The sequence below is a fragment of the Esox lucius genome, chromosome 14, assembly GCF_011004845.1.
Source record: "Esox lucius isolate fEsoLuc1 chromosome 14, fEsoLuc1.pri, whole genome shotgun sequence".
In the NCBI taxonomy this organism is placed as follows: domain Eukaryota; kingdom Metazoa; phylum Chordata; class Actinopteri; order Esociformes; family Esocidae; genus Esox; species Esox lucius.
The window spans coordinates 27,764,423-27,777,082 of record NC_047582.1 but is presented as its reverse complement, the minus strand read 5'-3'; the positions used below and the strand labels follow the sequence as shown (position 1 = coordinate 27,777,082).

Below are 12,660 nucleotides of genomic sequence, written 5' to 3'. Positions count from 1 at the left end.
GTGCTCTGACAACAACCTGGCCCTGAATGCAAAGAAGATCAAGGAGCTCATTGTGATTGGATGTCTAAAGGCTGCAGTCACGCCTCAGTTCTCATCAACAGCACTGAGGTGGAGCATCTGTCCAGCTTCAAATTCCTGGGTGTCCACATCTCCGAGGACCTCTCTTGGACCCTGAACACCTCAGCCCTGGTCAAAAAGGCACAGCAGAGCCAGTACATTTTGAGGAGGCTGAAGAAGGCCCATCTGTCTTCCCGGATCCTGGTGAACCTCTACTGCTGCACAATTGAGAGCATTCTGATGCAATTGAGAGCGAATTGTGCCACAGCATGGTTTGGCGGATGCTCCATGGCCGACTGGATGTCATTGACCTCCAGCGCAAGCGGTGTATTCGTAGGGTGTGCGGCATCATCAGGGACCCTTCACATCCAGGCCACAAACTGTTTGCCCTCCTATCAACAGGCAGGCGGTACAGGTCTCTTTGTTCCCGCACCAGCAGGCTCAGGAACAGTTTCTTTCCATCTACTGTAACCCTGCTGAACTCTGTGACCCATCACTCACCTGTGTAAAGCACTATATAAATATAATGTCTTTTTTTTAATTATTATTTTAATAAGGTGCTGAGTGCTGCAGAGAGGGTGATCCGCCAAGCTTCACCAATGCCAGCTCTTAAGGTGTCGACAGTCACAGACATCGTCCGGGAGGAGATTGGAACGGAGGATGTTGTTCTGCTTGGGGAACACATTGAGGAGACTCAGTTTGGCATCGACAAACATCATTCTGACTTGTTGTCATTGGTTGTGTCTGTGTTTCTCAAAATAAGGCTGCACCACATTACCAAACTCACCTCTCTTGAACTGCAGAAAGGGAGCACGAGGAAGAACTGTCCTCTTTCAGGGGTTTTAGAGCGTGTGCATGTGTGTGGTTCCACGACAATTCAAGACTTTAATCCTAAATTCCAGCATCCCAAAACTAATTCTAAGCTTTATATCTGTACTTTAACCTTGCTCATCACACATAGTATCTTTATGTCATATTTGTCATCATTCTGACAACATTAACACTGAAACTGAAAGCAATGGCTTAAAACTACCTGAAAACAGTGGTCTGTCACATTTTATGTGAATACTGCTGTAAGTGTTGGTGGGTCTGTAAATACCTCTGTTTGTTTGTGTTTCATGAACTCTAGCCTCATGGTGTGTGTCTCCAGGAATCAAAATGTTGGTCTCCTTTGCCTTACACTGGGTTTGTGAGCTTGTGTATAATGAAGTTTATCTTTACATTATGTCCTTGTGTTTGTGACTGTCTTAGCCCTGATCTCTTTCCCTCTGTGTTCTGAAAAGCACTTCTAACTGTGTTTTGAAAATTGCTACATTAATTAGGTTTGCAGACTTTTCAAGGGAGTTTCAACAAAGTAAATGTGCAGTTTAAATAAAAACTGTCACTTTTCATTTCATCCTGCTATTTCAGACTGGGACCCATGTGTGTATGTTGGGATGGGGGCTGTGAAATGAGAGAGAGAAATATATATTTCTGACTTTACTGCCATTATTTACACATTAGGTGTTTCAATCAGAATGATAGTCAAACTGGAAATGTTCCTGTTTTTCTCCCTTTTTTGGGGATTATGTTCACAGTTTTGATTAATATAAAACTATGAATATTAAAATACGCCGAACCATGTGTCCTGTATCATAGCTACATGTATGACCTTTGCAGCAAAAAAACCCGCGTGATAATCAGTAAGGTATTCACTGTGGTATGATTAATTAAATGCGCTGACAGCTCGTTTCACCTGCCATAACAGATTACATTGAGTGGAGTGGCGGACCGGTCCAAGATGGCGGTCCCACGGCTCGTCAGCGCCAGTAGGCAGTAGCGGTCGATGCGGCGTCTACTCTTTATTATGTCTATGAGTGTGAGTATGAACTTAACTATGCGCTCCACCACGTCTCCAAAAGTTTGCCACATTACGCACGTCTCTTTCCATTTGCGCATTTGTGCAACTGATCTTCCACTACTCATATATTACACATATATTACACATGCAGCGACACTTCTTGGTAAAGAGATGACGCCAATCATTGATCCCTGTCACACACGAAGAGCTGTAAAATGTTGAGCTGCGGTCGGCAAACCGCCAAAAAGGCTCACCATATGCACGGTCGAGCTTTGGCGATTAACAAAGCCATACGCGAGGATAATTCATCCCTACTGTAGTGTTGTAAAACGATGCTGAACAGCAACGATTGTCGTTGTCTCTGGGAAATTGCACTTTTGGGGGTTTACATGGACCTGTTTCAAGAATACAACTTTTCACATTCGCATCCATTATATTCTCTTGAAAGTGTACTCAGTAGGGTAGAGTAGGGTAAGCTCTAGCAGAGGGCTATCACATTCAGTGGTTATAGTGGCAAGCCTGTATGGAGCCAAATTGAGCTCAAATGTATTGACTGTAAGAAAAGAAAAACATAACTGAAATATTTCATAGTATGATAAAACAGAATTCAATCGTATGAAAAATATAGATTCAAGCGTGGAAAAAGTGCTACAATAATTAAATGGATTTTCGCACCCGATCTTAAAAAGTATTTGTTCAAACATGTTTTTTCCACGTTCGCTTCTTATTATTACAATTTCTATCCACCTTCGTTCGAATCATGTTTTCTCAAAACCAAGTTTTGAGCCTCTATTGGCGTGGAGGCGAGGCTTTATCTGGTCATTGAATTCTCGCCCCCGATAAGCCATGAATTACAAAATTATAAGGTGAAAATCATAGCCTTTCCATGCACTGCTTTCCCAATGCAATCTGTGGAGAGAATAATTGTATAACTAGGCTAAACTAGGCTAATGTGCCTGCCGTTGTCACTAGCGGAACGGCAAGCGATTTCACTGCTTATGTGTGAATTAGTGATGGGTCGTTCGCGAAAATTTAAAATTAAGATACGAATAATCAAACGCTTTAAATGAATAGTGTTAACTAATTCATCTCATCTCATCTGAAGGTTCAGTTTAATTAGAGCGCTCCTTGTAGATTTCCCAGAGGCATTTCAACATCTTATTAAAAAATAAATAGCTATTTACACACATAAATTGAAGAAAATGTAATTAGTTTCAAAATAAATTTAATTGTTTGACATAATGTTCCTATATACTTCATTAATGGACACTGACATCAGGTCACCATAATAGGGTAGCATTATGAAACATCACTTTATATAGCACATTTTGCTGTATAAGCTGTGGCTTCTGATTATGCTGTAATAGAAATGCATAATGTAAATATTAAAGGCACATTTTTAAGATAGAGATCAGGCCCTCCCCAGCCACTCCCACTGCACAGGAAGGGGAGTTACACAGTTATGCCTTTTTAAAGGGATGGGCATATTGCAAAAGTTATGCATCTGCCTTATTTTCTGGTATAAACAGTCTGGATATGAGAGTGAAAGGAATACTACCTATTCATAGGGTTTAAGACATAATTTTACTGTCCAGAAGTCCAGCTACAAGAGGAAGTGAGAAGCAGCCTGACATTGAGGAGGTATCAACTCCATATTTAGCTGGGTGGATATGCATAGAATTCACATCGAGGCCTTGTGAACAACTTAATTCATGAAGACCTCACCATTGCTCTACATCCTACGAATATCAGAAAAATGAAAACACTTTATATCCTGTTGCTGGAGTAGGACTTCTTTAAATCTATCCCTGTTCATGTCCAAGGCAGGGTTATAAACACTGTACTCCAATCTGTTTCCCTCCAACTATTAGTGATGATCAGGACATCATGCTAACCTTGAAAAATGCTTAATAATATGAAAATAAATAAAATGTGTGCCCCAAATGCATAAAAAGAGAAGGAGATTAACAAATTAAAGTATAAACTGTTGTTTTATCTTGACCACAGACAGCTTAAGAAACCAATATTTAATTTTGTAATTTCTGTGAACACATTTTAAAACTAACAGTATCCCCACTATAAAACTCTACACCTGGCCCTAACATATATATTTTTTTTGCAAATTCTGATAGATTCTGAAGAATCTTTAGCAAATTCTGATAGTGGTCAAAATTTTTGGGGCAGATTGACAGGATTAGAAGACATTGTGATCTGATTGTGAAAAAATCTTGAAAACCTAGACAAGATCAGTACGTATGTATATGCAGTATGAAATAAATAGATTTAAAAAAAATAATCAGGTCAAAGTCAAGCCAAAGTATCCATATTATAGTGAACCTTCTTCCGCTGATCCAAGGTCCAGTTCTGACACTCACGTGCCCATTGTAGGCACTTTCGAAGACACAGGTCATCATGGACACTCTGACCAGTCTGCAGCTAGCCTTAACCTTCATTAACCTTTTCTGTGACTTCTCTGCCACAGTAGACCTTCTATCAGTTTGGACCAGACAGGACAGACTTTGGTTTGTCCCTCCTTGGACCACTGCTGACCGGGAGCACCCCACAAGCCTTGTCGTTTCAGAGATGCTCTAATCCAGTCGTCTGGCATTAACAATTTGGCCCTTGTCAGAGTCACTTCGGTCTTTAATCCTGCCCATTTCTCCTGCATCCAATACGTTGACTATGAAAACTGATTGTTTGCTTACCATCTACCCAGACCTTGACATGCGCCCTTGTTAGGAGAGGACCAACGTTATTTGCTTCACCTGTGAGTGGTCAATGTGTTTTGACGGATCAGTGTACCTGGGCTCTAGAAGCTTCATAAACACTGGCTCTGCTTGTGACTGCCACACCTCCACCAAGTGGACAAACATGAATAAGACATGTTTTCACTGAAACGTTTTCCTTCAGGCAAAAATGAACTAGAACCTTCTTCATTCTCATGGATAATACATTGAACGTTGAGTGACATTCCCCAAATCCCTAAGGGTCCTTTCTCTTCAGTGGTCACTATAAGCTTTGAGAATTATATCCACACAATTAAACCAGGTGATGGGTTTTTTAACGGCTTCTGGCTGACGCTTGATGGAGCATTGCAATCAGGGCACAGTGGAGACAGGCCCTGTTAAAGTAGAGAGACACCTTTCTATATTGTTGTCTAAGATATATTTCTGGAAAATACGACTCTCTAAGTACCACGACAATTAAGATTTTTTGTCTTTTGGCTGTAAAACAAACATTTTAATTTGAAATCAAATGATTACTATACTAGTCTCACGTTCCAATTTATGTTAAAACAGCCTTTCTGTGATGATGTTTTCTGGGCGTCCCCACACAGCAGAATGTTGTGGGTGTATTCCTTTCATTACAAACATGAATGTGAGTAGACTCATTCTTTTCAGCCTCTGACTGGCCAGCTCAGCCTTCTCAAGAGTATTATCGTTGCTCTAGTTGCCGCTTGGTGAGGCAGACCGTGTTTTGGATGCTACTCGTGTCTTTGGAGCTTAAAAATAAAACGTTCACCCAGGATGCGCTAACAAATGGACACGTTTGCAGCTGTTTTGTGTTCATGATGTCTAATTAAATAGCTAAAACCATACTACTCCCAAAACTCTGCCCATCTTCCCACAAAAGAAAACAGTTCACAAGAGAAGGACTACAGTAGAAACCCACAGAAATGAGAAGAAACACAAACGAAACATCAGACATTTGCCAACAGAAGGAATAAAAAGAGATAACTTACAGCTTGGCTGCCTTCGCCCATTCCATGTTTAAGAGCTGGAAAGAGAAACACCATGCTAGCGTTTTTGTGAGTCAAGGTGAAGAGGTAGAGTGGCCTTAACAGCAGTCTAGCTTTAGATGTGGCCCTTCCATTTTGCTTTGAGTTGCTTTGTACATGTGTGTTACAATGGGTAGGACGTACGGTTTAGAGTGTGTGTGTTTCATGGGGGCCACAATTGTCACAGAGAGATCAATGAGTCTGCTAATAGAAAGCTGAGAGATCAATCGCTGTGTAGACTGTGATCAGCTACCGAGGTAACCACGAGCTCACAGGTGACAGGGGCCTAAGTGTATCTAAGTGCGATCTAAGTGTATAATTTAAGTATAGACAGGAGATTACAGGACAAAACTGGGAGAGAGCGATAAGGGGTGCTGGGGAAAGATTCGATTCAACTTTATTGTCATTGAACAGTATGAGTACAGTAAAACGAAATGCAGTAAGTAAAGACCTCTGAACACACAGGTTGCCCACAAACTAAGCACTGGAAGTAAACCCACAGGCCCTCTCGGGGACCGGACTGGAGCTGACACCAGAAGAGTACCAGGTAACAGGGCCTCTCAGGGACCGGAGCAGACACTACAGTAGTACCAGGTAACAGTGCCTCTCAGGGACCAGACAGGAGCTGATACCACAGTAGTACCAGGCCCTCTCAATGACAAGACTAGAGCTGACACCAGAGGAGTGTTGTTTGACCTGTGGCCCTAATTTGTCTCTACGTGCCTTCATGTTTCAGCTGGGTCTAGCCATACGTTGTACAGTCAAAGGTTGGAATCACAGCTCCTTCAATACAAATCCATTATGAGGAAAACTACAAACAAAATAGGTTCAAATTTCATAAATATTTATTACATATCAATGAACAGAATTTACTACTTTCACAGCAGTGGTCTACAGCACTTGTTCAAATAACTGAAATAATTGTTCAAATAATAATAGTAATAATAATGAATAATAATAATATAAATAATATTAATTCAGTTTCATTTGAGGCAAAATTTTAAACACAAACATTTACAAGTAGTACTTGGCATTAAAAACGATGGCGATACAATATTTTTAAGACATTTGGTGTTTTTTTTATTATTTTTCTTCCATTTTGATATCACAGATAGTTTGAGCAACAGTCTAAACAGTAAATATTGATTTAGATACAAAAACCACTGCGAAAAACGTCAAGGAGTCGGGGCGTTGTGGACAGAACAGGGCCGACGAAAACGAAGGACAGAGGAACGGGAACAGCGATCCAAGTGATAGAAGCCGTATTACAAACCTGCAAACCGCCAGACATCCCAGCCCCACTCAACTGCACTCGTGTCAAGAACCAGCATAATAAATAAGTAAAATTCCATTGTAAAAATAGTCACCCCATCCCCCCCCCCCCCCCCTTTTAATTCCTCCAGTTTTGCGCAATAGTGTTGAAAGTGAGACCACGTTGAGACAGGCAAATACAGAGAGGAACAGAAGACAGGAGTGGGGCGTGAAAGAGTGAGAGAGCAGGGGGTTCATGCAAGGTCACAATAAGGGTGCCATGTAGCAAGCCCACAACACAGAGGAGCTCACACAGCTACACGGATGCACTGATGCTTTAGCACTTTCCCTAATGCTCCTACCACTACTAACAGGATGTATACTGTATATAGTGAATGTTAAGGCTTTGTATCAACATTACCCTGACCTGTAGAGTTTTAATAACATGACAGAGGTGGTGCCTGTGGCGCTACGCTGTGGTGATGAGTCGTGTCTCACCCCTGACCTGTAGAGTTTTAATAACATGACAGAGATGGTGGCTGTGGCGCTACGCCCCGGTGATGTGTCGTGTCCGTTTCCTGACCTGTAGAGTTTTAATAACATGACAGAGATGGTGCCTGTGGCGCTACACTGCGGTGATGAGTCGTGTCTCACCCCTGACCTGTAGAGTTTTAATAACATGACAGAGGTGGTGCCTGTGGCGCTACGCCCCGGTGATGAGTCATGTCTGACCTCTGACCTGTAGAGTTTTAATAACATGACAGAGATGGTGCCTGTGGCGCTACGCCCCGGTGATGAGTCATGTCCGTTTCCTGACCTGTAGAGTTTTAATAACGCAGCAGTGATGGTGCCTGTGGTGCTACGCCCAGGTGATGAGTCATGTCTGACCTCTGACCTGTAGAGTTTTAATAACATGACAGAGATCGTGCCTGCGATGCTACGCCCCGGTAATCAGTCGTGTCTCACCCCTGACCTGTAGAGCTTTAATAACATGACAGAGATAGTGCCTGCGGCGCGACGCCCCGGTGATGATTTGAACCCTGACCTTCATGCTGACTGGAATGCTATATTCATCCCACATATCGGGCTCAGTTACCCATGTCTCCGGACTCAGAGAGGGTTAAGTGTTATGGCTCCCTCTGTTCGTTTCCAGCTGACCCATTCTCTCGCACTCTCTCTCTATACACGCATTAGAACCTCTTAGTTTACTCCCATTGCACTTGGTGAGTTATGCCTTGCTCCTGTGAAAGAGTTTGAGGAGAGAATTCCGTCTCCCAAACAGCTCATCAGACCCTGTTCAATAGGCAACACACTACATGAGGAGTAGTGTGTCATCTGGGACATACAGCCCCATCTGACCACATCACCTCCAGCCACCACTACTGGAAGGAAGCAGTCGGCTACTCGATTCATCCTCAAACCCAAAACATGTGGATCTCTGTTGACTAGTCACAGACTGCTACACACTTGACCAGCTGGTAGGTGTCCCGTCCGGTCAGTCGGTGCCAGTGGAGGTCCGACAGTGGACAGCCCGCGGTTAACCGTCTGTCCATCTGGGACAACACTCTCCTTCCACTGTATAGCCAATCGAGCAACTCGATTGACTAACTTCCTGTCAAGGGTTACTCCTGTCTGTGTACAGGAAACTGCATACACATTTTAATTCTGTGGCAACATGGATCATCAGGGAGAGTTGGAGATAGAATAGCAAAGGCATGGCATGCAGGTGCTCTTAAAGGCCCTGGACATCTGTGTGTGTGTGTGTGTGTCTGTATGTTGATTAAACGTAGCTTGCGAAGTCGCTGTGGGAAGTTATTTACAAAGGGAATAGGAATACAGGACATGATCGCTACTGTCAGGGACCAGCCAATCAGGGGAGAGGTCTGGTGGCTGATGGGAGTTGTAGTCTATGGGGGATGTGGGGAAATGGCACTTGTGGCAGACTCTGTCTCCAGTCAAGCCCTGTCTACCTGCATATTGGGAGTTAGGAAGGAATTATAGGACAGACATGGAGATCATAAAACATTGCACATTTACTAAATATGTGAATAAAATTCATATTATAATATATCTATAAAGGCATACATGTCGGTCAATGTGGCTGCATCTTAATGTATAAATAGATGGACACATACATATGCATATATTATACTACATGGAATAACTGTTGAATCAGAAATAATCACATAATATACAACCAATGGTAAGCTGTAACAACTTTGCGAGAGTGTCGTTTCGAATACAGGTTTTCGTCGTGCCTTGGTGCGCAGATTTACATTCAGTTTTGGTTTACAGATTAAACCTTTCACCGTACAATGACCTCGGAATTAAGCAAACCACCCTAAATGACCTTGTTTTCTTTGGGTTACTCGCCGCGGTGCAATAAACACACAGACACACAGCCTGATTGGAGCTGTGGGAAGCAACCGCTTATGAAACACACGCAAGCACACACACACACACACACACAAACAGACACACACACACTTTACACTTCTTATACTACTCCAATCACTCTGTCTGGGGACGAAAACTCAGACTAGAGATAAACACAAAATAAAAACAAGACATCAACAAACCAAAACCCAACCGAAACTCAAAATGACTGAATGAGAAGGGATTTGGAGGAGAGCTGGTGGGCAGAAAAGAAGTGCATGATGGGATTGTCTTCACTTTAGGTCCAGGACGTCTTCTTCGAATGAGGTGGAGAGGGCGAAGGGGCTGGCAAGAGATGGGCTCTCTGCTCTAAGCACCACCTTCTCTGGCTCCGCCTCCGAGCTGGATGAGAAATGCCGCTGAACATCGGAGTCTGTGTCGGCCGACTCAGATCCCATCCTAATGGAACAAACCATTAACCATCAATTCTTGTGTGGTCACATTTAAACAAATCAGTCATGTATCGGGTATGCCCAACAGGGGCAAATAGGGTTAAGAGCTAGCTCAAGGGCACAAATACAGATTTTTGGACCATCGCTCTACAATCTGACAACTTAACTATGGGGCCCTAACATATCCCTCTGAAATGAAAATCCTTAATTAGAAAATGTGCTTTTCTCACATCTACAAATATTTTAAAACAAATGTTATATTACTTTCTAATAACCTGTCTACTTTTTCAAGATTGTCTCTCACCGGTCACTGCCGGAGGAGGTCAGTGCTCGTGCCTTGGACTCTTCCTCAGTGTTCTTCTTGCTCATCTTCCTCTGTTTAACCGTGCTGCTGTCAGACTTAGCGCTCGGCTCCTCGGTTAAGCCTGTGAGAAACACACAAATGACCATTCTGGGGAGGGGGGGGGTCAGGAGGGTGTATGTACAATGTACAATCCAGCGTCTCACCCAGTAGCTCCTTGCGGGTGCGGCTGGCGATCTCTTTAATCTCCATGCGGGACAGCGACAGGGTGTGTGAGGCCCCCTGCATGAGGGGCCCCATTGCGGCCACACACATGCTTGGGGCTGGTCCTGTTAGGCCTGTCACCACCTTGTTGACCAGCGGAGACTTTAGGGGTCTCTCAATGCTGCGGCCCACCAGGTTACTCAGCGGGATCTTGAAGATATGCTTACACTGAGCCTCACCTGGTAGATGGACAGAAAGATGGGTGACAGGGAGGGGGAGACAGACAGCGAGAGGGGGAAGACAGGGAGGGCGGAGTCAGGGATAAGGCGAGACAGGGATAGGGGGGAGTGAGAGATAATGGGAGATAGGGAGCCAGAGATAGGGGTAGTGAGGGATAATGGGAGACAGGGATAATGGGAGACAGGGATAATGGGAGACAGGGAGAGGGGAATTATTATGCATTTTGGATAAAACATGTAACTGTTTGAGTTAAAGTAATTGGATGCTTAACATCTTGGTAACAGCTCTGTATTCTGCCTATCTAGTTTGCCCTATTACAGTCTTAGCTACAGCAATGTCAGATTATGTAGCAAATGCTAAAAACACATTCAGTCAGGGAGTTAAATTCCAAATGTGTCCAGAAAGAACGCTTGATCATTTTCTGGATTGCCCTAACGAACATAAATTGGCCTACTATGTCACAATCTAACCACCAGGTGGCGGTGAGCCGTCTGTTCTAACACTGTTCCACTTGATAAAGACAGGACGGCAGTTCTCACATGCAGCTATGAGGCTGTCTAAATCAATGGGAGGCTGCACTGCGCCAAACAGACCATCGTTTTGAAATGTCAAAGGGTCAAAGGTGAAGAAAAACGCATTCAGGGAGAGGGGGGGGGGGGGGGGGTCAAACCTCCTCTTATGACAGGTTCACTGACTCACTGTCACTGGTCCAAAACAAAACCAGACACATGATTGTTAAGAAAAAAAAACACACATGGAATATTATTAAAAAAGCATGCAATCATCTGGGATATATAATCGCATGGATCTATATATTCCACATGCGTTTCTGCTCCTGAGTAACAGTCTTTTTGTTCTGGCCAAATGTGCTCCAGAAGAACTATATAAGAGCACTGCATATTAGATTTCCAATGCTTCGTAACCGCCCAATCATCCAATCAGAACGGCATACGACTCCATGACGGACTATGATTTGACAATTCACGTGTCAGACTCAGAGTTTGTCATTCACGTGTTGCTGGTGTCAACAAATGTGATGTCAAAACAAAATCAATGGTTCACTAATGGAAAAGCCCCTTAGTCACAGAGCAGAAACGGCAGGCATAGGCAGTTGGGTTAGAGGGTGGGGTTTTTGTCAGCCCCCCCCCCCCCGAATCGTGGCACCTCTGTCCGGACCACCATTCTGGATGGGGGAAGGGGCTTTGACAAATGTTTCCATGGCGACAGTGCAATCTGTAAATCATGCTGCAGCAGACGTGTCTTCTCCCCCTGTCTCTCTCTCATTTCTCCCCCGTCTCTTTCATTCCCCCCCATCTCTCTTTCATTCCTCCCCTGTCTCTTCATTCCTCCCCAGTGTCTCTTCATTCCTCCCCGTGTCTCTCTTTCATTCCTCCCCTCTGCCTCTCTCATTCCTCCCGTCTCTCTTTCATTCCTCCCCTCTCTCTCTCTCATTCCTCCCCTCTCTCTCTCTCATTCCTCCCCTGTCTATTCATTCCTCCCCAGTGTCTCTTCATTCCTCCCCAGTGTCTCTTCATTCCTCCCCAGTGTCTCTTCATTCCTCCCCCGTGTCTCTCTTTCATTCCTCCCCTCTCTCTCTTTCATTTCTCCCCTCTCTCTCTTTCTTTCCTCCCCTCTGCCTCTCTCATTCCTCCCCTGTCTCTTCATTCCTCCCCAGTGTCTCTTCATTCCTCCCCAGTGTCTCTTCATTCCTCCCCAGTGTCTCTCTTTCATTCCTCCCCTCTCTCTCTTTCATTTCTCCCCTCTCTCTCTTTCTTTCCTCCCCTCTGCCTCTCTCTCATTCCTCCCCTGTCTCTTCATTCCTCCCCAGTGTCTCTTCATTCCTCCCCAGTGTCTCTTCATTCCTCCCCAGTGTCTCTTCATTCCTCCCCAGTGTCTCTTCATTCCTCCCCAATGTCTCTTCATTCCTCCCCAATGTCTCTTCATTCCTCCCCTCTATCTCTCTTTCATTCCTCCCCTCTCTCTCTCTCTCTCTTTCATTCCTCCCCATCTTCCTTACATTCAAACTATTCACCCTTTCATTCCAACCCGGTTTCTCTTTCTTTCATTTCTACCCTCTCTCTCTTTCCTTCAACCCCTCTTTCACTCTATCATGTCCTCCCTTTACTCTCTGACTTTCATTCCCCTCTTCAATCCCTCAAGT

General features: G+C 44.0%; 1 protein-coding gene across 7 annotated transcripts in view; it reads right to left on the bottom strand.

Moving 5' to 3' along the window:
* Positions 1–6,053: 6,053 nt before the first annotated feature.
* garnl3 (GTPase activating Rap/RanGAP domain like 3) overlaps positions 6,054–12,660 on the bottom strand; it is a 94,372-nt gene continuing 87,765 nt past the window's right edge. For all 7 annotated transcript variants that reach the window (XM_029125072.2, XM_029125076.2, XM_029125074.2 and 4 more), the window contains 3 exons: positions 10,262–10,498; positions 10,059–10,179; positions 6,054–9,761 (listed from right to left, as the gene is read on the bottom strand). In XM_029125072.2, the coding sequence (XP_028980905.1) occupies positions 9,596–9,761; positions 10,059–10,179; positions 10,262–10,498 (524 nt within the window). In that variant the 3' untranslated portion in view covers positions 6,054–9,595. The remainder of the gene's footprint in view (positions 9,762–10,058; positions 10,180–10,261; positions 10,499–12,660) is intronic.